Source organism: Pristis pectinata, chromosome 4 (assembly GCF_009764475.1).
Source record: "Pristis pectinata isolate sPriPec2 chromosome 4, sPriPec2.1.pri, whole genome shotgun sequence".
Classification (NCBI taxonomy): Eukaryota; Metazoa; Chordata; class Chondrichthyes; order Rhinopristiformes; family Pristidae; genus Pristis; species Pristis pectinata.
In genome coordinates this window covers 60,366,037-60,391,157 of record NC_067408.1, presented here as the reverse complement: position 1 = coordinate 60,391,157, position 25,121 = coordinate 60,366,037, and the positions used below count along the sequence as shown (strand labels likewise).

General features: G+C 46.1%; 1 protein-coding gene across 1 annotated transcript; it reads right to left on the bottom strand.

The window, feature by feature from the left end:
- Nucleotides 1–303: 303 nt before the first annotated feature.
- adprhl1 (ADP-ribosylhydrolase like 1) lies at nucleotides 304–23,613 on the bottom strand. The gene is made up of 7 exons (XM_052014439.1): nucleotides 23,400–23,613; nucleotides 14,446–14,610; nucleotides 14,228–14,353; nucleotides 8,225–8,365; nucleotides 4,594–4,721; nucleotides 2,201–2,333; nucleotides 304–467 (listed from the first exon to the last, which is right to left on the bottom strand). The coding sequence occupies exons 1-7, from the start codon at nucleotides 23,611–23,613 to the stop codon at nucleotides 304–306; spliced, it is 1,071 nt and encodes a 356-aa protein (XP_051870399.1).
- Between the last annotated feature and the right edge of the window lie 1,508 nt (nucleotides 23,614–25,121).

Sequence of the window (25,121 nt, the reverse complement as noted above, 5' to 3'; positions counted from 1 at the left end):
CTGAAAGACAGAGAGGAGATAAGCAGTATAAAGAAGTGGAGGGAAAGGGTGAAGCAAGAGCTGGCAGGTGGATCCAGGTGAGGAGGGGTGATAGGCAGATGGGGAGGGGAGAGTGGGAATAGTGACAGAGGCTGGGAGGTGAGAGGTGGAGGTGCCAAAGGGCTGCAGATGATGGAATCTGATGGGAGGGGAAGGTGAAGCAGGGAACCAAGTGAGGGAGGTGGGGAGGGCAGAGTGTTTAAATGTTTCTCTTTTAGCAGAATGACTGGTTCTGATTCCCTATCCCCATTCCCACTGCATTGATCAGAGGGCTTCATTCTCATTTGCTGCTTTGTGCAGTTTAGCTCCAAGCTCCTCCAGCCTCTCCCTGAACTCCAGGCTCTGGTACAGTCCTTTGGGAATGTTCGTCATTCCGAAGAGCAGGCCGTAGAGGCAGCCGGCAATTGAGCCCGTGGCTCCGCTCTGACCTGTTGGCATGAAATAAAAAGTTGGTTACTTCTTTGCCTCTCAACATGTTGAATGTTGTGCACACAGACTGGCAGCTAATGTGTGCCTTCTACAGAGGAGAGGCTGCTCTGGGATAGGGAGGGGGGTGGGAAGCGCCAGTAATGTGGATCTTCCTTACTGTGACACTGGTAGCCATTGAGCCCATTCTGATTCCCAGGAGCACGAGCCCATCAGTCCCATTCCCCCTCTCTGTACTCTCTGGTAGCCCTCCAGCCTACTCTCTCTCACATCCCTATCAACTTCTCCCACCACCCACCTACACACAGGGCAATTTGCAGTGGCCAATTAACCTCCCAACCGGGACATCTCTGTGTGAGAAAAACAGGGCACCCAGGGAAAGCTCACACACGGTCACAGGGTGTAAACTCCACACACACAGCTTCCGAGGTCAGGATTGAACCTGGGTCTCTGGAGTTTCTGAGGCACTGGTACCACCATGACATCTATATTGACAATTGAACAACAAACAATCTATTGGAGAAACTCAGTGGGTCGAGCAGCATCTGTGGGGGATAAGGAATTGTTACCGCTTTGGTTTGAAACCCAAAATGTCGACACTTTCCCTCCCCTCGCAGATGTGTTGATGGTCAGTATGGATTCGGTGGGCTGAGGACCTGTTTCTGTCCTGCATGACTGTGTGGTTCTATAATGTACAAAGAGGCAGAAATGAAAACAACCTTTACTTCACCACAGCCACAAAAGGTTTATTAGTTGGGCCTGTTCTGAATCCAGAGTGGGTACAATGCAAATTCACCGGAAAAGGGTCACACCCAACAGTTAAATAATGAGGGCAGGCTGCAGAAATTCCAATCGCATTCCCTGAGATTGGAATATTTAAGTTGGCCAGAGGGGGTGAGTAGGGAGAGACCACTCTCTCTTGCTGGGGAAGAGGTGAGGCCTTGGACCTAGACTATTCAGGAAGGAAATTAAGGAGCACTCTTGCACATGAAGAGTTGAGGACATGTCAAACGGTCTTCTCCCCTGGGTGCTGAGTGTTCTTTGGAGCTTACAGGCTGAGGACTTTGGCCGGGTACAGCCTCAGAATAAAGGGATGTCCCTTTAGAACAGAGATGAGGAGGAATTTCTTCAGCCAGAGAATGGTGAATCTGTAGAATTTGTTGCCACAGAGGGCAGTGGAGGCCAATTCATTGGGTGTATTTAAGGCAGAGATTGATAGGTTCCTGATCGTTAAAGGGGTTAAGAATTATGAGGAGAAGGTGGGAATATGGGGTTGGAAAAAAACATCAACCATGATTGAATGCAGTGCAGACTCGATGGGCCGAATGGCGTAATTCTGCTCCTATACCTTATGATCTTATCTTAGGCAACAGTTCCAGAAGTAATTGGAGTTTGGTACAGAACTGAAATGGAACCTGGGATTTTTATACTGTTCAGATAGTGCACATTAAAACTGGGAGAAAGCATTTATTTAAACGTTCCTTGCTTAATAAAGGGCTGCTCCACAGCTCGAAATTTTAATGTTCACAGGAAAATAGGTGTAAGTGAACCTGGTGTTAGTGATTTCATCACTCAGAAAGGGATGGAGCCAAGGGATCATTGGGAAATTTAATTATTTGCAACATAAGATGATTACTAACCAAAAGATCATCCAAGATCACTGCTGTTGTTGAATCTCTGATGTCCTCTGTTCTGATTACTGGGAATATCAGGTGAAATAATACAAGCCCCTTACCTCCATGGAACATGGCATGGTTACAGAGCTCTGCCCAGTTGTTGCCGGCAGAGAGGAGGGCGTCATAGGCGATCATTGGCGCATCGTGTCCTCTTCGTCCACCTACACCTTCAGAGCTCCATTCCCTGTAGACCTATGATGGGTTAATTTGACAAAATATCAGCCTTTTTTCCTTAATTTATACAATTTATTATTCTCCCATCCCTCCCAGTGCCATTAGATTTAGTACATCTCTATCTGTCAGACCTTAATTCTCACACCAAACTATCCCAAACAATTAAACTAACGCTAACCTGCAAAAAACAGAGGAACCTGTGCAGAACCGCATCTAGATTCATATAGTCATAGTCATACAGCACAGAAGCAGACCCTTCAGTCGAACTGATCCATTCCAACCAAGATGCCCATCCAAGCTGGTCCCTTTTGCCAGCATTTGACCCATAACCTTCTAAACCTTTCCTGTACCTGTCCAAGTGTCTTATAAATGTTGTTATTGAACTTGCCTTAACCACTTCCTGTGGCAGTTCATTGCACAAGCAGACCAACCTCTGTGTAAAAACAGTTGCCCCTCAAGTTCCTATTAAATCTTTCCCTCTCACCTTAAGCCCATGCTCCCTAGTTCTCCAACCCTGGGAAGAAGACTGAGTGCATTCACCCTATCTATGCCCCTCATGAATTTATATACCTCTATAAGGTCACCCCTCAGTCTCCTACACTCCAGCGAATAAAGTCCTAGCCTGCCCGACCTCTGCCTATAACTGAGGCCCTCAAATTCTGGCAATGTCCTCGTAAATCTTTACTGCACTCTTTCCAGTTTAATATCTTTCCTATAGCAGGGCGACCAAAACAAAGATCCCAAACCAGTCCACCCAGTTCTCAAATAATCCCAGAATATGACCCCAAACTAGTCCAGAGAAGTTCTCAAATCATTCCAGACCAATGATCCCAAAAACCATCCCAGAACAAAGGTCCCAGAGCAAAAGTACCAGAGCATCTCAGAGCATATGTATGAAATCAGTAATCACCAAGTCTCCTGGAGTTCAAGTCCCAACCGACTTCTCTCATAGAGTATCCAAGTATTCCCAGAGCACCAATACTAAACTGGCCATAGAGAACAAGCATCAAACTGATTCTGATCTTCACATGGCTGAGTTTTGAATTGTGATCATTCCACAACATGATCATCAGACCAATCAACCAACTAAACTCAGTCTTCGGCTGGTAAGTGGAAAGTCACGTTCCCACCTTTGGGAATTTCTCTCAGTGGTGGGGTTGGAACACTTCCCCTTGGGGTTTAGTGACATTACCATGGCCAAGTTCCCTTCCATTAATATCTTAGGGATCACCATGGATCAGACACTCAGCTGAAACCAGCCTCATAAACGCCATGATATACAAAAGAAGGTCAGCAGCAGGGTCTCCTGCAGCGAGGGCCTCACCCTCTGATTCCATAAAGCTGTCCCACCGTCTACCGGGCAGGGGTGTGAAGGAATACTTTGCACTTGCCTGGATGAGTACGTCTCTAATAACACTCCACTCAGGACAAAGAAGACATGTGACTTGGCACCTCCCCCATCAATAGTGGACCATAGCTGCAGTGCATACCATCTCTGAGACACATTGATCATCCCACACCTGGTCACAAACCAGCTAACTAATGCTGAACAACTAAATTAGGCTTCTTCTGAACTTCTTTCTTCTCCCCTCTCCCATTAGGCAGAAGATACAAAAGCCTGAAAACACATCAGGGACAACTTCTATCCTGCTGTTATAAGACTCTTGAATGGACCTCTTGTACGTTAAAGATGAAATGTTGACCTCACGATCTATGTAGTCATGTCTGCCTGCACTGTACTTTCTCTGTAACTGCAACACGACATTCTGCATTCTGTTATTGCGTTCCCTTTGTACTATCTCGATGTACTGACATCTTGAAATGATTTATATGGATGGCATGCAAAACTAACTTTTTTACTGTACCTCAGTACATGTGGCAATAATGAACCAAAACCAATCATACTGGTGAGATTCCAACATGTGCCAACTAACTGGATCAGAGCACTGCATAAAGGATAGTTTCTTGACTGCGTCACCACCTGTCTGATACAATGTCATGACTCAGAGATTCCTTCTGATTCTACGGTATTGGCATAATATCCACAACCCCTGCCCCACCACAAAGCCAGATCAACCTGCTGAGAAAGCACCTCCAATGATCCTTGACACACTGAGACACAAATCGGCTGATGGTGATAGAGGAGTTGGTAGAAAGATTGAGAACAAGCCTGCAATTTCACAAGACGCTCTGCTGACCTCTAGACCTGCCTCCTGAGGGCCATGGATTGAAATTCAATGTGTAGAGTTTTGAAACAGAACAGTTTAAATTAACCAACCTGATCTCTTTTCTCGGCATCGTAGATCTTGGGAAATCTCGGTGTATTCTGCCCCTCCTGAGCAATTCCTCTCTCTTCCAAATATGACTGCCATTTAGTTTCAAAATAAAACCAATTTTCTTGATACTCTAAGGAAAAAGGTGCAGCTTAATATGGCCATCCGTTCAAGCAATCTCCATGAGCTATTATTTTTCTTGCCAAGGTTTATTTTCTTTGCTCCTCTACTAAGGCTGGATTAGGCTCCTGAACTCCTCATTCCCTCTTCTCCCCCCTCCCATTGGGCAGAAGATACAAAAGCTTCAGAGCACACACCACCAGGCTCAAGGACAGCTTCTACCCTACTGTTATCAGAGTCTTTAATGGACCTCTTTATACAATAAAGATGCTCTTGATCTCCCAATCTACCTTGTCGTGGCCCTTGCACTTTATTTGTCTACCTGCACCCTTTCTCTGTAACTGTAACACTATATTGTGCATTCTGTTTTTTTTCCTTTTGTACTTCCTCGATGTATTTATGTTTGGAATGATCTGTCTGGATGGCATGCAAACAAAAATTTTTCATTTTATCTCAGTACGTGCAACACTAATGAACCAATTACCATTTACCCAGAGCTCACTGCTTGGTGTCTGGACCACCGAAAACACTGTCTTTTCACTTTCAATGTTGGACAAACTGGAGGTTAACCGGATACTGTAAATTGCCCCTAGTCTGAAGGTCAGTGGAAGAACCTCTAAGGAGTTGATAGGATTGTGGGGAGATTAAAATGTGATTGGTGTTGATGGTCAGCAGAGATCCGTAGGCTGAAGGGCCTTTTTCTGTGATATATGACTCCATGACAACTTTCGTCACCTGCCCACGGTCTGTGGAATATTTTGGCTGCCAATGTGTCAGCTGTCACTAGAGTTGCATTGCACTGGAACAGCATCGGTCTCTGCCACCTTCAATGGTCAGTTTACAGAGTCATGGAGTCATACAGCACGAGAACAGGCCCTTTGGCCCAACTCATCCATGCTGACCCAAGGTGCCTTCCTGAGCTAGTCCCATTTGCCTGTGTTTGGCCCATAAACCTCTAAACCTTTCCTGTCCAAATGTTTTTTTTAATGTAATTGTACCTGCATCTACCACTTTCTCTGGCAGCTCACTCCATATACCCACCATCTTCTGTGTGAAAGACTTGCCCCTCAGGTCCCCTATAAATCTTTCTGCTCTCACCTCTAGTTTTAGACTCCTCTACCCTGTGAAAAAGACTGTGGCCATTCACACCGTCTCGTCTTGTATAATTTATATTCTGTGTGTTGTCTGTACCTACGTGCCTGTGATGCTGCTGCAAGCAAGCTTTTCATTGTACCTGTACCTCACCGTACTTGTGCACATGAGAAAAAACTTGACTTGACTATGCCGTCATAATTTTATAAACTTCTATAAGGTCACCCCTCAGCCTCCCTCACTCCAGGGAAAAAAAGTCCCACCCTGTCCAATCTCTCCTTTGTTACAGTCATAATACTTTGGAGAAAGTTCAGCATTACTTTTAGATTAGGGTCACATTTTATATTTATATACTGACTAGCTAATCCAATGATCAAATTTCACTCTGGTCTGGCAGCTGGTTTTTCAAGGTTGGGGGCTGCTGTGTGATTCTGGGTGGATTCCCTGTTTCAGTCCGTGACAGGACTCTCAGAAGGTTTGGGAGTCATTAGGGCAGCATCTGCCCCTCTGGGTTCCTTTTGCACTGTGGTTTGTGAGAGATGGCCCATCGGGACATGTTGCTGCCCTCTCCCCCACTTGCCTCCTTCTCTCCAGGGTGGGCTGGTTTTGGCCAATCTCCTTCACCCAGTGTTGACCTGTGGACCAGCCCCCCACCACATCTCAGTTCTCACGTAAATGGGACTCTTGCAATCATGACCTCACTGGAGATAAGTGGCCTTGGGGGTGGTGACCTCTTCCCTCCTCCTGTCTGTACCTCTTGTGGTTGTCCCAGCTAGGATGCTCTGGTAGAAGTCTGGCTATAATCATCAACTTATATTCTGGTCTGTGGTAGAGTTGTACAGCACAGAAACAGGCCATTCGGCCCACCACATCCATGCCGACTTTTTTGCCCATCTAACCCCATTTTCCCGCATTAGGGCCATTTCCTTCTGTACTTTACCTATTTGTGCCTGTCTAAATGCCTCTTAACACAGTGATTGTATCTGATTCCACCGCCTCCTCTGGCAGCACGTTCCAGATATCAACCACTCCCTGTGTAAAAGCTTTACCCCTCAGATAGCCTTTAAAACTCCCTCCTCTCACCTTAAACCTATGCTTCTTGTTTTTGATCCCCTTTGTTGACTGTATACGCTTCTTATAATTTTATACACCTCTTTCAGGTCACCTTTCAGCCTCCTTCGCTCCAAAGAAAACAAGCCCAGCCTGTCCAATCTTTCCCCATAAGTCTTCCAATCCAGGCAACATCCAGATGAATCTCCTGTGCGCTGTCCCCATCAACACCACATCCTTCCTGTAGTGTGGTGAACAAAACTACACACAATGTTCCAAGTGCAGTCCATTGTTTTGTAAAGTTGCAACATAAAGTCCCAATGTTTGCATTCTATGTCCCAACCTATGAAGGCAAGCATGTAGTATACCTTCTTCACTAACCTGTCCACCTGTGTTACCTTTGTCTTCCCACGGCCCTTGATGATCTCTTTGTATCAACACCTTACATCATCCCACACATCTGGCATGCCACCAACCCCACCTTGCACCCTTTCCTCCTTCTACCCCTGGCCAGTGTAATATGAAATCTTGACCCCAGGGATTTTCCCCTCATTCTCCACACCCTTCACTCTGATCAACCACTCTGATCACTTTGCACTGAAATGGACTTTGTTTTTTTGTTCTTACTATGTTTTTTCTTGTAAAAATTATGATAATTTATGTTTTTTCTTATGAATGCTGCTGTGTGATGCTATGTGCCTGTGATGCTGCTGCAGTTAAGTTTTTCATTGCGCCTGTGCACACATGTACTTGTGCACATGACAATAAACTCAACTTTGACTTTGAGTTTGCGAACCTCAGTCTATTTAACCTCTCCTTTCATAATCACCTCACTGAGCCCCCTAATCCCAGCAACCCAGATTGTACTCCCTTTCCAACCTTCAGGGCTCAATCCAGACCCCCTGTGCTGTCTGTGTGAGAAAAGGATGGCACCGGTTTGGGCTCACACTGCGGGCAGTGAGGTCCACAAAAAAGATAGAGAGCCTAATAGTATGGTGCAAAAGACAACAACCTTCCCCTCAGTGTCAGCAAAACAAAAGAGCTGGTCATTGGCTTCAGGAAGTGGGGGCAGAGCACACAGAGTACATCAATGGTGCTGAGGTAGAGGTGGTTGAGCGCTTCAAGTTCCAAGGTGTAAATGTCACCAACAATATGTCCCAGTCCAGCCACGTGGGTGCTAGGGCTAGGAAAGTACACCAGTGCCTCTGTTTTCCTTTCCTACTACCTTGTTGTACTTATCTATGGAATGATCTGTCTGGATAGCCAACAAACAAAGGCTTTTCACTGTATCTCAGTACATGTGACACTAATAAACCAATTACCACACTGCCAACCTCACAGTTCATCCCTCGCCCACCCCAGCCAAGCCCTTACCTGCCATGTGGCGAATAGTCTTCCTGCAGTAAGTCTCGGCCACACTGAGAACCTTCAACATCTCCCGCCCCCACTCCACCACCGGCTTACGCTGGACAGCATAGGATGCAAACAGAGCCGTGCACAGTGATCCCAGGAATCCTGGCACAAAGAGGGAGAGAAGACTGGAACACGCTACCCAACACTGATTCACTGGTAACCTTCCAAAGAGGAGAAGGGTCTGAGGCCTGAGGCCTGGCTTTAGGACCAAAGTCAAGGTCTTAAAGAGGTCCATTGCAACTGTACCCGGGCAGCAGAAAAGGCAGGAGCTGGGCAGGGCTCCGTTGTACAGAAGTGGTTAGAAGGAGATTCTGTACAGATCAAAATTGTAAGGAATGTTGTTGACACAGGAGGAAAGTGTTCTCACTGATAGGAGTGATGACAATTAGAGTTATGGAGCCATATTGCACAGAAACAAGAACCTTCAGCCCTCTGAGTCTGTGCCAACCATCAAGGATTCATCCAGATTAGTCCAGATGAAGGGCCTTGACCCAAAACATCAACTGTCCATTTCCTTCCACAGATGCTGTCTGACCCATAGGGTGGAACTCTCACCTCTGTGACCTGTGGGTTCAACACTTTGGACACTTGGGCTTCAAAGTCAAGGCCAAAGCTCCTGTGTGGTGCTGAGAGAGTGCAGCACTGCCACGGTGCTCCCTTGCTACAATGAAGGCCAGGCTCAAAGGGCCAGATAGCCTACTGCTGTCAAAATCCTTACACTAAACCAAGACTGCATCCACCTTATGAAATGGATGTGAAAGATGTCATGCTAATATTTGGTAGATGTTCAGGGGAGTGAAGCGTCACTGATCTGAAACATTAACTCTGTTTTTCTCTCCACAGATGCTGTTTGACCTGCTGAGTGTCTCCAGCATTGTCTGGTTTTATTTCAGACTTCCAGCATCTGCAGGGTTTTTTGGCGCTTCTGTAACCGAGGTCTCGAAGGTGCTTTCCAAACTCTTTCCACTTATCAGGCTGTCACCAACTGGAATGGTTTGTCTTACAGGCCAGTGGAAGGAGGTTCAGAAGTAACTATCAAAGGGGCAATCGTGAAGGGTTGATGGGGAAAGTGAAGGGGAGAGGGGCATTGGGTGCACAGCGGGTCTGTCCAACTCCCGGCCGCAGTCCATTCTCCTGCCCCGCTGCCCGCTCCTACACCTCTGCCCCATAGTCCTATTTGAGTCGTGCATGGAGACCAGGAAAAGACCATGGTTGATGACACAGGTGGACTTTGCCCTGTCCTGTATTAGCTCATTCCCTGGGGTTCACCACACACCAACCCAAGTCCCTAGAACCCACCTAACAGGACCCCTGCTGACACCTGGCCTCAAGGGAGCCCAAAACCAGGCCCCACCCGACACCAGTCCAGGACTGGCCCAAAGACCTGGCACTCGAGGATAAGGTACCCAGAACCAGGTCAGGCCTGGTCCAATTCTGGGGGCTGGAGTACAGATCCAGCTCTGGTGTAGGGGTGGGCTCAGGGCTGTCAGCAGTTCCTCCAGCACATTGTGTGTTGCGTCAGATTCCAGCATTCGCAGTCTCTAGTGTCTCCATGAGATGGATGTAGTATTGGTGAGTGCCGTAGTGAGGGGCCAGAGAGGTGTCAGCAGTGAGTGAGAAGTAGTTGGGGGGTGGCAGTAGTAATGGGGGCAGTAATCAGGGGGCAGTAGTGGGGGCAGTAGTGAGGGGGCAGTAGTGGGGGGCAGTAGTCAGAGGTCAGTAGTGAGGGGTCAGTAGTGAGGGGGCAGTATTGGTATTGGTTTATTATTGTCACTTGTACCGAGGTACAGTGAAAAAGTTGTCTTGCATACCGATCGTAGAGGTCAATTCATTACACAGTGCAGATACATTGGGTTAGTACAGAGTCCATTGAGGTAGTATAGCTAAAAACAATAACAGTACAGAGTAAAGTGTCACAGCTACAGAGGAAGTGCAGCGCAGGTAGACAATAAGGTGCAAGGTCACAAGGTAGATCATGAGGTCAGAGTCCATCTCATCGTATAAGTAGTGAGGGGTCAGTAGTGAGGGGAGTAGTGTGGGGCGGTAGTGGGAGGACATTTAGTGGAGCAGTGGGTGGTACAGAGGGAGCAGTTTTGAATCAACAACCTATAAAGATTAGCCCCATACTTGCCCTATTAGGGACTTTCATCTTCAAGAGTCTGGTGTTTGGAGACAAGAGCTGATTGTGCCAATTAACTACAGCTCAGGTCTCAGCATAGCCTGAAGCTGGCTTTGCCAACAAGGTTCACGTGTAATTAATAGGGAGCACCTGGTTCTAACCACACATCACAGGCCGGTTTCAATCACCTCACGGGGATTAGACATCCCAACACAATTCAGCGGGTCCTTTTGTTGTGAACACATGTGGCCCATCAAACATCACCTTGGTCTGGTGACAGCATGTTAGATTTATCATGTTTAGATGTGGGTCGAGTCTAATTTCATTCTCCATGCAACAGCTTTTGTCAGTGTGAAGTTTCAAGCGACTAGTGTTGGAAGTTAGGGCAGTGAGATCCAACCGAGCCTGTGGTAAAAATATGATGTGTGTACCAGGTGATGTATCAATAGCTCTCTGCGTGGAAATACTGAACCTTTAAACCTGCCTCCTCTGCACCCCCTGAAGTAACTCATCTTTGACATCAACAATCAAACTGCCGGAGGAACTCAGTGGGTCGAGCAGCATCTGTGGGGGGAAAGGAATTGTCAACGTTCCAGATCAAAACCCTGCATCAGGACTGAGTGTGGAGAGAGAGGATGGAGTTGGGAGACATTGGCAGGTGGATGATAGGTGGAGGCAGACAGAGAGAGTGAGAGAGATAAATGAGAGGCAGCAAGAGTGAGCTGGGGGGAGGTGAGGGTGAAGGTGGAGACAGCTGCTGGAGATAGAAAAGCAGAGATACAAAGGGCTGCCAGTGCTGGACTCTGGTAGCTAAAAGAGGTGAGAATGGGAACCATGAAGGGAGAGGTGAACATCAGATGGAACCAGAACCAGACTGGGGAGGGGGGTCGACGGGGTGTGTGGGGAAAATCCTGTGGGTGAACTGTGTGTGTGGTGGGTGGATGGAAAAAAGAGGAGGAATTTGTTGTATCTGTAGTCTCTTGTGTCTTCATCTCCTCATCTACAGTCTCCTTTCCTCCTCCAAAGTCCTGGACTATGCGGTCACTTCCCAAAGTGTCCATCCGTCCCTCTCTGGGCTTGGATCCTGCGTGTTCACACCTCCCACAGAAACAGCTCCCACTATGTGGTGTGCTGTAATTGGATTTTCAGAAGGCCTTCAATATAGTGCCAAATGAGAGATTATTAAACAGAATTTTGACAGCAGGGTAACATACTGTTGTGGACTAAGGATTGGTTAACAGAAAGAATAAAGTGAGTAAGAATAAATGGGCCATGTGTGGGTTGGAGTCTGACAGAAGTGGAGTGCCACGAGGAACAGTGCTGGACCCCAGCTGTTCACAATCTTACTCAATGATAAGGGCTTCAAGTGTAATATATACTCTGACCAATAATAGTGTGGTCTGTGAAGGGAATGCAGAAAGGTTTCACAGGGATATGGATAAGCACAGTGAATGGGCAAGGACATGGCTAATGGAACTTAACATGGAAAAAAGCTACGTATTTTTTAAATAGTGAGGGGTTGGAATATAGAGACACAAGAGACTGCAGATGCTGGAATCTTGAGCAACTAAAAGAGCTGCTGGAGGAACTCAGTGAGTCAGTCTACACAGGGAAATGGACGGTTGACATTTCGGGTCAAGACTCTTCATCTGGACTGAAAGACTAGAGCAGAGATAGACAGTATAAAGAGGTGGAGGGAAGGGATGGGGTAAAAGCTGGCAAGTGATAGGTGGATCCAGGTGAGGAGCGTTTGATTGGCAGATGGAGTCAGGTAGGGGAGGGAAGGGTGGAGATAGTGACAGAGGCTGGGAGGTGAGAGGTGGAGGTGACAAAGGGCTGCAGATGATGGAACCTGATAGGAGAGGAAGATGGACCATGGAATAAAGTGAGGGAGGTGGGGACGGCAGATGGGAACAGTGGGGATTGAAATAATTTGGTGTTCAAAGAGACCTGGGTGTCCTTATACACAATTTGCTGAAAGTTAATGTACTGGTATGGCAAGCAATTTGCAATGTTAGCTTTTATTGTAAGAATACTGTGGACAGGTCTGGTCTCCCTACCAAAGAAAGGATATATTTGCAATAGAAGGAGTGAAGGTACACCAGGCTGGTTCCGGGGACGGCAGATTTTCTGTGTAAGGAGAGGTGATGCAGACTTGGCCTTTACTCTCTCGAGTTTAGAAGAACGAGAGGTGATCTCATTGACATGTAAAAAAATCTAAGGATTGACACAGCTGATTTTTCCCAGGCTGTGGTGTCTAGAACCAGGGTCACAGTCCCAAAATAAAGGTTGGTCAATCAGGGCAGAGATGGATGAAACTCCTTCATTCAGAGTATGCTGAAGGTTAACCTCCAAAGAAGGGTCACACTAATTAGGGTTGTAAAGCTTGGAACTTTGAATGTGATAGGATGCTGAGCCAAGTGTTCAAGATATTAAGGTCAAGTCATAGAGTTGATCTACTGTTGTTGTTTCTTGGACTAGGGAACAGGATTAGAGCCCAGAGTTTCCAGAAAAAAAGTTTGGCATCTCTTCTACATGCTGGGGAAAGCACAAGCCTGGAAAAGGGCAATTAATACTGTCCGACTGAAGCGTTGAAAGTTGCCTTATGCCATAAGAAAATATGAGAACATTAAGGGCTGGCTGGTCTCATTAACTGGCAGAACTACCTTGAGTAGCCATTGAGCCAATCCCTTTTCCTATAGTCACAGATGAATACATATATGTTTGGAGTATATTAGATATTATGTTTTTTTTCTGTTGAATGGTAAATAAATTCTTTGTCTGTCTAATTTATTCTATACTGTTTCTAAATTGCTAACAAGATTGGCTTTCCTATTTCCTGTTCATTGTTTAGAGCACTATATTTAAAAATATCTTCCCCAAAGAGTGAAGGGTAGTATTAGAGAAGATTGGTTTTGCCAGAACAATGGTTAACCTGGAAATAGGTCACCCAAGGATGACCAAGGAACTGAAAGACAAGGAGGAAATCGAAGATGAGGGGAAGCAGTGTAAGGAAGAACTTTTACTGGCATGTAAAGCGGAGGAATTGTCAACATAATCATTGGTTTCTTGATGGGAGAGAGGAGAGGAAATAGTAAGAGGGGAATAAGAAAATAGCAGAGATGTTATATGTAGATTTTGCCTCTTTCTTTGCAGAAGACAAAGAATATGTTGTTTGTTATGGGGAAGCCAGGATCTAATGAAGATGAGGAGCTTAATGTGCAAAGAGTACAGGAGAAATTAATGGGATCAAGCTGACACATCGATGAAAGGAGGGAGAAAGATCAGTGAAGGTTCACCAGATATTAGTGGCAAGGAAAATGCTGGAGTCTGCAGTAAATTATGTGGTAACTGGATCCAATAATTAAAACATCACAAAGTGAGCAGGCAGGGACATTGTGAATTTGTGGAAGGGAAATTGTATTTGTCAAATTATTATAGATTTTGAGAGTTTGGATGAATCAGTAGGTGATATTAGCCGGATTTTTAGGTAGTGTTAGATGTAACACTGCACAGATTAGATCTCATGGGGTACTCATGACCCAGGGGTGATGACCTCTGGAGCAATGACCTCTGTCTAATGTGCCATAGGTTGATGATCTCTGGGGCAATGACATGTCTATTGACCCATGGGTTGATGACCCCAGCAGTGGTGACCTGTGGATCTTGACAAATGGGATAATGACCTATGGGGTGACGAACTGTGAGTCTTGACCAAAGGGATGATGGTTCATTCGGTGACGACTTCTGAGTCTTAACCAATGGGATGATGATCCATGGGTGGTGACCAGTGGGTCTTGACCAGTGGGGTGATACCTCCTGTTGTGATGACCCAGGGTGATTACCTGTGGGGTGGTTATGAGTCATCCGGCCACATTCAATGCTCACTTGCACAAGGTTGTCCAGTTTCTCAGGCTGCCAGTACCGCATGCCGACACACATGGCCTTTGTGGCTGCACCGAATCCTGAGCCTAAAGGACAGAGAGAGGTCAGAGCTCCGTCAGTGGCTGAACTGCCCTCATCATGAGGAGACGCCCCGTGCCGTGTGAGGCTCTGTACGTACCTTTCTCATTGAAGGGCGTATGCCAGCCCAAGAGGTAGTTGTCCGGCTTGAGCTGGGTGCAGCCTTCGATGGTGGCGGGGTCTGGCTGCCGTTTGTGGATCTGTTCAACAATCTCAACATAAACCTTCACCATCTCACGGTAAAGGTCTTCCAGGGACCAGAAATCTGAGAATTCAGGTCAAAAAGTAATGAATGTTTTGACAACTCCTTGAACAAATTGTGTCAACTTGATGCCCCCCTCATGCTCTCTCCACACCCATCCCAACAGGGTACAGTTGTACAGAGGTGGGCAGTGAGGTGTCCTGAAGCCTCAGTGGCAGCTGACCCATGACCTGTGGAGCGCTGCAATACAGTCCCAAGGCTCTCTGTTCCCAACAGGAGCCTCCCCTCCTCTTTCAGCCTGTGGAGCCCTGCAAACGTCTGGCAAGATCTAATACTCAGAGAATTAAAAACTATTAACATTCCTTTAAATATTTTTGAATATTATAAAACATTTTTAAAAATTGACTTTTATGAATCAAATGTAAGGAGAAAGTACACAGTTAATGACTGGACTCTTAACAGCATTGATGGACAGAGGGATCTTGGGGTCCAAGTCCATGGCTCACCGAAGGTGGCGATGCAAGTATATTGGGTGGTAAAGAAGGCACACGGCATGCTCGCCTTCATTGGTCAGGCCATCGAGTATAAGAGTCAGGAAGTCATGTTGCAGCTGTACAAAATGTTGGTTAGGCTGCACCTGGAGTATTGTGTGCAGTTCTGGTCGCCCCATTAGAGGAAGGATGTGGAGGCTTTGGTGAGGGTGCAGAAGAGGTTTACCAGAATGCTGCCTGGATTAGAGGGTACGAGCTATAAGGAGAGGTAGGACAAACTTGGATTGTTTTCTCTGGAGCATTGGAGGCTGAGGGGAGGCCTGATAGAAGTTTATAAAATTATGAGAAGCATAGATAGGGGAGACAGGCAGTCTTTTCCCCAGGGTGGAAATGTCAAATACCAGAGGATATATATTTAAAGTGAGAGGGGGAAAATTCAAAGGAGATGTATGGGGCAAGCTTTTTTTTACAGAGAGTGGTGGGTGCCTGGAACAGGCTGCCAAGGGTAGTGGTGGAATTAGATATGATAGTGGTGTTCAAGAGGCTCTTAGATAGGCACATGAATGTGCAGGGAATGGAGGGATATGGACCATTTAGTTTAATTTGATTTCGTGTTCGGCACAGACATTGTGGGCCGAAGGGCCTGTTCCTGTTCTGTACTGTTCTATGTTCTGTGTTCTATTAACACATTAAAATGCATTAAAGTGGAACGTAAGATGCAGGAGCAGTAGCCGACCATCCACCCCCTTGAGCCTGTTCCATCATTCATCCAGATCGTGGCTGATCTACCTCAACACACCATGCCCACATCCCTCAATCCCCTTAGTGTACAGAAACTTACTGATGAACTCATTGACTGAGCCTCCACACCTCTCTGGGGTAGAAAAGTCCACAGGTTCAACACCCCCTAAGGGAAGAAATTTCTCAGTCCTAAACAGTCCACCCTTTATTCTCAACCTGTGTTCCCTAGTCCTAGACTCCTCAGTCAAGTCGTTTATTTCCACTTTCCCTCTCCCTCATCCGCCTATCGTCTCCCTCACCCATATCCACCTATCACCTGCCAGCTCTTTCTCCACCCCTTCCCTTCACCTTTGTATACCGGCTATCTCCCCTCTATCTTTCAGTCCGGATGAAGGGTGTTGACCCGAAGCATTGACTGTCCATTTTCCCCCCACAGATGCTGCCTGACATGCAGTTCCTCCAGCATCTTGTGTGTTTCTCCAGATTTCAGGCATCTGCAGTCCCTTGTGTCTCATATTCCAGGTGCCTTCCTAATTGCCTGCTGCACTTTTAGTGTCTTGTGTGTAAGCAAAGCCAGATCTTAGTGTCATACAGCACAGAAATGGCCCTTCAGTTCACCATGTTTGTGCCAACCATTTATACTGATTCTACTTACCAGCAGCTGGTGAGTCAAGTGCTCACCCAGATGCTTCCCAAAAGGTCTGAGTCTTTGCCTCCCACACACTCAGGCAACATGTTCCAAACTCCATCCACTCTTTAGATGAAAAAAATTCTTCCTCCAATCTCCTCTATCTTCATCCTTACCTTAAACTTGTGCCCTCTGGTCTGAGGGGAGAAGTTCCTCACTATCCACCCTATCTTGCCCTTCATAATTTTGTCCACCTCTATCAGGTTGCGCTTCAGCCTCCTCCTCCGCTCCAACAAACCCAGCCTCTCCAGTCTCTCCTCGTAACTGAAACACTCCATCCCAGGCATCATCCTGGTGAATCTCCTCTGCACCCTCTCCAGCACCATCACATCCTGCCTGTTGTGTGGTGACCAGAACTGCACACAGTACTCTAGCTGTGGCCTAACCGGTGTTTTATGAAGTTGTACCATAACCTTCCAGCTCTTACATTTTGTTCCCCAACCAGTGAAGGTGATCATCCGAAACGCCTTCTCCACCACACTATCTACCTGTGCTGCAACCTTCAGATATCTTTGTTACACTCAGGTCCCTCTGTCTGAACATCAACACTGCCCAGTGTCTCACCATTTAACAAATACTCTGCCTTTCCATAAGATTACCATCAAGGTTGGGCCATTTGGTCCATCAAGTCTGCTCTGTCATTCAATTATGGCTGATTTTTTTTCAACATCATTCTCCCTTCTTCTCCCCGTAACCCTTAGCCCCTTTTACCAGTCAAGAACCTATCAATCTCTGCCTTAAATACACCCAATAACTTGGCCTCCACAGCCCTCTGTGGCAATGAATTCCACAGATTCACCACCCCCTGGCTGAAGAAATTCCTCCTCATCTCAGTTCTAAAGGGACATCCCTTTATTCTGAGGCTGTGCCCTCAGACTGTAGACTCTCCTACTAATGGAAACATCCTCTCCACGTTCACTCTATCCTTTCAATATTTGGTAGGTTTCAATGAGATCCCCTCTTATCCTTTTGAACTCCATTGAGTACAGGCATTAAATGCTCCTCATATGTTAAACCTTTCATTCCCAGGATAATTCTCATGAAACTTCTCTGGACCCTCTCCAAGGCCAGCACATCTTTCCTTGGATATGGGGCCCAGAACTGCTCACTTTCTGTTGTGTTCCCTTGTGTTGCCACATTATTTCATCTGACATCTTCTCACTGCTCACTCAGCTTGTCCACGTCCCCTGAAGGTAATGGAATATAGATCATTGAAGTATAAAAGCGAAGGAAAATAAGTTAAAAATAACAACCTGAACAGGCACTTCTATATTAATGATTGGGGACTCCAATTCAGGAGCAGTCCAACTGACATAGGATCGCAGAGACCAGTTCCCACTATAATCTGGTGAATCCAACCATATCTGGGCTCGGAAGTCCATGTAAATCTGGGACTTCCTTCCCCTTAGAACAGCCTGGCCCAGCAACTTCGATACAACTTGATCCATTGTGGTCAAAGCCTCTGTAACCCTTCTCACTCACTACCTCTCACCTCCTCCAGACCTCCAACCTACCCGAGCTCTCTGCACTCCGCTTCCTCTGGCCTCTTGTACATTCCTGATCTCTATCATATCACCCTTGCCCACCAAGGCCCTAAACTCTGGAATTCCCTCCCAACCCTCCTCCCCTCCAACTCTCTCTTATTTTGATTGCACCCTACCACCCTACCTGTCCATCTCTCTTCATGTGGCTAGTGTTGGTTCTGGGTGATACTGCTTTTACCAAGTGCTTTGGTTCAATTTACCCCATTTAGGGCATCAGAAACTACAGAATGTTGTTGAACCCTCAGTGACAACAACTTTTATTACATGTCACATTTGGTTCGGTAAAACATCACTAGGAACTTCATGTGAGTGACACCATGGCACATTTAGAAGCTTGAGGACAGATGATGAGAAGGTCAGCTGCGGACTTCAGGTTAGATCATAGAGTCATAGACTCATACAACACAGAAACAGGCCCTTCAGCCCAACTGGTGCATGCTGACCAAGATGTCCATCTAAGCTAGTCTCATTTATCTGTGTTTGACCCATACCCCTCTAAACCTTTCCTATCCATGTACCTGTCCAAATGTCTTTTAAATGTTGTTATTGTACCTGTCTCAAACACTTCCTCTGGCAGCTCGTTCCATATACACACCACCCTTTGCATGAAGAAGTTGCCCCTCAGGTCCCTTTTACATCATTCCCCTCTTACCTTAAACCTATGCCCTCCAGTTTTTGATTCTCTTTCCCTGGGAAAAGTATTGTGTGCATTCAACTTATCTATGCCCCTCATGATTTTACACACCTCTATAAATCAGTCAAAGTCGAGTTTATTGTCATGTGCACAAGTACATGTATGCACAGGTGTAATGAAAAGCTTACTTGCAGCAACATCATAGGCACATAACATCACAATAAAAACATTTATTAAACATAAATTGTACACAAGTTTTACAAGAAAACACAATTAGAACAAAAAAAAACAAGGTCCATTTTAATGCAAAGTGGTCTATCGTGGTCATAGTGTTGCTAAACTGTAGTGATTAGGGTTTTGCCGGTTGGTTCAAGAACAGAATGGTTGAAGGGAAGGGAGAAGAGGGGAGGGGAGGGGAGGGAAGAGGAGGGGAGGGGAAGGGAGGGGAAGGGAGGGTAAGGGAGGGGAGGGGAGGGGAGGGGAGGGGAGGGGAGGGGAGGGGAGGGGAGGGGAGGGGAGGGGAGGGAAAGTCCTTCTCTTCCTACGCTCTAAGAAATAAATTCCTAGCCTGCCCAACCTTTCCCTCTAACTCAGGCCCTTGAGTCCTGGCAACATTCTTTGTCAATCATTTTTGCACTCTTTCCAGGTTAATGACATCTTTCCTACAACGGGGTGAAACTGTACGCAATACTCCAAGTATGGCCTCACCAATGTCTTGTACAGCTGCAACATAATGTCCCAACTCCTATACTCAGTGCCCTGACTGATGAAGGCCAGCATTCCAACTGCCTTCTTCACCACCCTGTCTACCTATGACACCACTTTCAGGGAACTATGTACTTGTACTCCTATGTCCCTCTGTTCCACAACACTCCCCAGGTCAGTAACATTCACTGTGAAATCCTTACCATGATTTGACTTCCCAAAATGCAAGACCTCGCACTTATCTGAATTGGATTTGCCATTCCTTGGCCCACTTACCCAGCTGATCAAGATCGCCCTATAACTTTTGATAACCTTCCTCACTGTCTGCGATACCACCTACTTAGATCCAGGTCTTTCAGAACATGAGCAACAGGGACAGGAGAGGGCCATTGAGCCCCTCTGGTCTGCTCCGACTGTTCAATGACAGCTGATCTTCACACTCCATCTTCCAGCTCTATCCTCTCATTCTTTGACTCCCTCACTCCAAACATCAGTTGATTAATGTCCTTAATAAGTGGCCTATTTGGTGTAGACACTGGCTGTCTGGGATCGCCATGGTCTTCATGGATAGTGTGGAATGCTGAGGGCCCTCCTCCTCATGTTTCTATTCTTGTTTGGAACCACTTGGAACCTTTTGAATGTGATTTGTCACTTGATTTTTGGCATGTACTCCTGACTGGTCCTCTGAGAAAGGTGGTTCGCAAGAACCCAAACAATTTGGAGGCTTTGGGGAAAATGTACGAATGCACAGGACTCAACCGTCCCAGAGAGAGACCAAAAGTCAGGAGGGAGAGGCTTAAAAGCTCTAAGATAAATCAGCGATCCACGGAAAAGGGATGAGAAATTTGAGGAGAAGTGGACAAAGCCCATACAGTCTGACCCCTGGTATATTTTCAACTACACCCACATCCACTGGGGTCTAATCTGTTCCATGCTATTCTGGAACCTCAGTCAAATAATGATAAGTGTCTGTAGAACAAGATTCCAATGTCAGGCTGATGAGTGAACGTAAATAGACAAGATATCTCACATTCCGTTGGAGAATGGCTGTCCTCAAGTCTTAAACAAGGGTCAATTTGCTGGTGAGGGGTCTTTCATAAACCTCAAATGAAGTTAGGCTAAAATGCAAACAAACAAATTGAAATCTCAAGAATAAAACATAGATATTGACTGCACCGCTGATTTCCTCCAAAACTCAAGAATGATTTAACAGCTTTAACCATCTATACATTAAAGCTATATTCCTAAAATTTACTTTAACTGTAGTCAACATTTTAGACAGTATGTCCACCCACAAGAATTCAAAATATATTTTGAAAAGAGTTTCAAAAAATACCAAGTCCATTTTAAAGTTAAGATATCTTAGAAAGATATCTTAGAAAGATATCTTAATGCAAAGTGATCTATTTTAATGCAAATTGAGTGACAGGAGAAATAGCCATGAGGTCTGACTCACATTTGAACCTTGTTAGAGGCAACAACTGCAATAACAACTCATGCTGGAGAGATCAAACTGTGCATCACCAATCAACCTCAACTGATTCACCTTCCTCCCATCCCTAACCTCCTCTTCCCTTTTCCACTGTCTTCCTCACAGTGGCTATCTTAGTTTGTTGCCCTTTATTCCGACCCTCCAGGTGTATGTTTTGCACTATGCTTCAAGTCACATTTCATATAGAAGGAGGCCATTCAGCCCACTGAGTCCATGCTGGCTCACAGAGCAGTCCCATACCTTCACTAATTTTTCCTGTAACTTGTTCTCCTCACATTCCAATCAATTTTATCAGCTACTTACACCAGGGACTATTTACAGCCAATTGACTTACTGACCTGCACATTTTTGGGATGTGGTAGGAAACTGGAGCACGCGGGGAAAAGCCACATGGTCACAGATATTGCCTGAGGTCAGGGTTGAACCTGAGTTGTTGGGGCTGTGAGACAGCAGCTTTACTCACTGTGTTACTGTATCACCCAATCCTGCACATTTCCTCTGCACTCTGTGCTCCTGTTTCTCACTCCTGCTTGCCTTTCCGTCCCTACCCAGACTTCTGCAGTCATACAGCACGGAAACACGGCCCTCAGCGCACCGAGTCTGCACTGTCCATCAACCACACATCCACGCTAATCCTGTTTTATTCACCCCACATTCCCATCAACTCCGCCCAGATTCCACCGCTCACCTACACACTGGGAACAATTTACGGTGTGGACAGTGTGAACACTGGGTGTACACTGCAGGGAGAGTGTGAACACTGGGTGTACACTGAATGATGGGCAACACCATAAAATATAGGAGTAGAACTAGGCCATTCAGCCCATCAAGTCTGCTCCGCCATTCAATCATGGCTGATTTTTTTTCTTTTCTCAACCCCTTTCTCCTGCCTTCTCCCGTAACCCTTAACCCTCTTTACCAATCAAGAACCTATCAATCTCTGCCATAAATACACCCAATGGCTTGGCCTCCACAGCCCTCCGTGGCAACGAATTCCACAGATTCACCACCCTCTGGCTGAAGAAATTCCTCCTCATCTGTTTTAATTGGACACCCCTTTATTCTGAGGCTGTGCCCTTGGATCCTGGACTCATCCATTAGTGGAATGGAAGCATCCATTGGTACCTGCCTATCTTCCCATTAAATAAGATGACGATAAGAGTGAGTATGTACTTCCTGCTACCACCCTGCTCCCTTCCTGCATGCTGGTATTTTGGACCTTGATTTCTTCAAAACCACCATTAGTCCTACCTTTGCCTTGTGGTCCTCATAAGCTGGTGCTCCCTTGGTGATTAATGAGCCCACTTGACATTCTTCGTACTCTCTACAACTGGCCAGTTCTAGCACCCTTGCCTCATTAGCTGGTAACATTGGGGAGACAACTGCCTACAAACCTGTCCCTGTGACCACACTGTCTTTTGTACTTTTCTGTTTAATATCCTAATTCTCCTTGAGCTCCTTATGGGTAGTAGCTGTTGATATGGATTATTGATGGTGTCTGTTGACCAGGACAGCGATGAAGGAAATGTTTGCTCCAGAAAACCATCATAACATGACCCATGGACAACCTGCTGTGGTTAGATTGGGGAGTCTGTGGCATCCTCTGACTGCCATGTCTGGAAGGAGAGTGAGAGGTTGGAATGGAGAGGGTGGTGGGAGGGAGATCCTCAAAAATACAAGTCAGTGAGAAATTTGGCCATTTACTGTAACCCACTCTACAGTATGCAGGAAAATTAGTCACCCCTGATGAAGGCCTACCATCTACATGGGATCCATCATTGCATAGCAACCTTTCACCTAATGGGGAGCCATTGTTGGATGTAAGACCCTCTACTATCTACCAAGGATCCTTTAGTCTGTACTTCAAAGTAGTCATTTGGCAGCAAAAGGATCTGGGACTTTCCCAAGGTCATAAAAGACAGAGCAGAAACGAATGTACTTTTTTGTCATCAAGTCACAGAAACAGGCTCTTCAACCCACCAAGACCGTGCTAACTATCAAGCCCCCATTTTTACAATAATCCTACCAAACCCATTTTATCCTCCCCACATTCCCATCAACTCCCTTGACTAGCTCTCATACGATAAAGATGAACTCTTGATCTCCCAATCTGCCTTGTCATGGCCCTTGCACCTTATTTGTCTGCCTGCACCCTTTCTCTGTAACAGTGACATTCTATTCTGCAATCTGTTTTTTCTCTTTTTACTACCTCGATGTACCTATGTATGGAACAATCTATCTGGATGGCACACAAATCTTTTCAGTGTATCTCAGTACATGTGACAATAATAAACCAATACCAATATCTCACCCACCGCCCCAGATTCTAGCATTGATCTATACACCAGGGACAATTTACAACAGCTAATCAACCTACCAACCCACACGCCTTTGGGATGTGGGAGGAAACCAGAGCACCTGGAGGAAACCTAAACGTCAACAGGGAGAACGTGCTTATCCTAATGAGTAACCCTTGGGTATTGGGCAGCGGATTCTAATTGTCTGCGAGGACTTGACGGTTCAGTGAAGCATAAAATTGTTCTCATTAAATTCTTACCTGATACAAGTGCCTGTGCTGTCACTATGTGCATGACTGTATCGTCACTGACAGGCCAATCATCCTCTGATAATGTAATCCCTTCCAGTCCACCCAGAGCTTTCAACTCAGAGAGGATGGCCACTCCTGAGGGACAGTTCTCCCACCTGGAGTTCCTGTAGCCCAGCGCGTCACCAACTCCCCCCAGCACCATAGCAGCCTTGTAGAGTTCCATTGCGGGGAATGAGTGCCAATGCCTGCCTTGGAGACTATATCAAGGAGTGCAGCCCATCCCTCAGGAACAGCTCTCTGCACTGGTTAGTTTGTTATATATAGTGTCTCAAAAGCAGCTCCAAACTTAAGTGGATTGGCTATTGATATCAGCATTCTCTTCCCACTGCAATCAGCTAGAGTATTTTTGGAAATAGCACTCAGTCCCATTGAATAACAATCAATCAGCTAATACACAGTTTATATTGCTTACCACCTCAGAAATAAATGTGGTCTGATGCCTTTGTGACATAACCGAGGATCGCTCCGCTTGGAATTTGCTTTTGTCTTTGTGCTTAACCATTCAACACAGTGCAGGCTCCCCACCTCCAAATAGCTCATCCAACCCTCCCCCACTCTCTCCGCAATTAAAACAAACTTCTTTTGTTTTCGCCTTCCCCCCAAAATGTTGCAGCTCGACCTGCTGAGTGCTTCCAACATTTTCCATCGATGTTGTCGGTTCCCAGTGTCCTGTCAAGGCAGCTGCCTGAGTGACTGGTTACAGACCCGAACAACCCGGTGATCGTGTGCATCCAAAGGGGAGCTGGAGCTGAAATCACTGACCATGGATGGTGGTTTGTGGGTGACAGGGTTTGTATCTCCTGGTGATGGTGGTCTCCTGGGATTACAACATCAGGAATCAGAGAAGATCTTCCTAAATTGTCTTCCCCCCTCCTCAAGTGTTGTTTAAAAATCTTTTTTTTCTGACAGTTGCATGACTGATCAGCGTGAGCAATGGGAGGAGGGGTGGCTTGCACAGTCAGTAGGAGAGGGAATTCGTCGCAACATAACTGCCCGAGCCAATCTTGATGGATCCACTGGTGCCTTTGATTGTTTCTGCCGTTTGGACCTAAATTATCTTTGTCATCTGCCTTTGGCCACAATATTAACAATATGAACCACTTTCAGAACGAAACTTTACCATCAAAATTAATCATTGAAGAAACTCAAATGCTAAACAGATTCTGTTGCAAAGTCGGGTTTATTCAAGTGTCTTTTGAATGTGGGGGGGGTGGGTACGGAATCTCATTGAAACCTACTGGATACTGAAAGGCCTGGATAGAGTGAACGTGGAGAGAATGTTTCCATTAGTAGGAGAGTCTAGGATCCAAGTACACAGCCTCAGAATAAAAGGACGTCCCTTTAGAACTGAGATTAGGAGGAATTTCTTCAGCCAGAGGGTAGTGAATCTGTGGAATTCGTTGCCAGAAAGGGATGTGGAGGTCAGGTCATTGGGTGTATTTAAGGCAGAGATTGATAGGTTCTTGATTGGTAAGGGAGTTAAGGGTTACAATGAGAAGGCAGGAGAATGGGGTTGAGAAAAGGAAAAAAAAAGCCATGATTGAATGGTGGAACAGACTCGATGGGCTGAATGGCCTAGTTCTGCTCCTATATTTTATGAAATGTTATTGTACCTGCCTCAGTCACTTCCTCTGGCAGCTCATTCCATATACGCGCCACCCTCTGTGTGAA

What these genes read in the sequence shown, in the direction of transcription:
- adprhl1 (XM_052014439.1), bottom strand. Translation starts at nt 23,613, where the DNA reads ATGGAACTCTACAAGGCTGCTATGGTGCTGGGGGGAGTTGGTGACGCG. An exon ending in GACTATTCGCCACATGGCAG is followed by an intron (nt 4,722 to 8,224) that starts GTAAGGGCTTGG and finishes CTTTTTCCTTAG; the next exon opens with AGTATCAAGAAAATTGGTTT. An exon ending in ATGCCGAGAAAAGAGATCAG is followed by an intron (nt 2,334 to 4,593) that starts GTTGGTTAATTT and finishes AACCCATCATAG; the next exon opens with GTCTACAGGGAATGGAGCTC.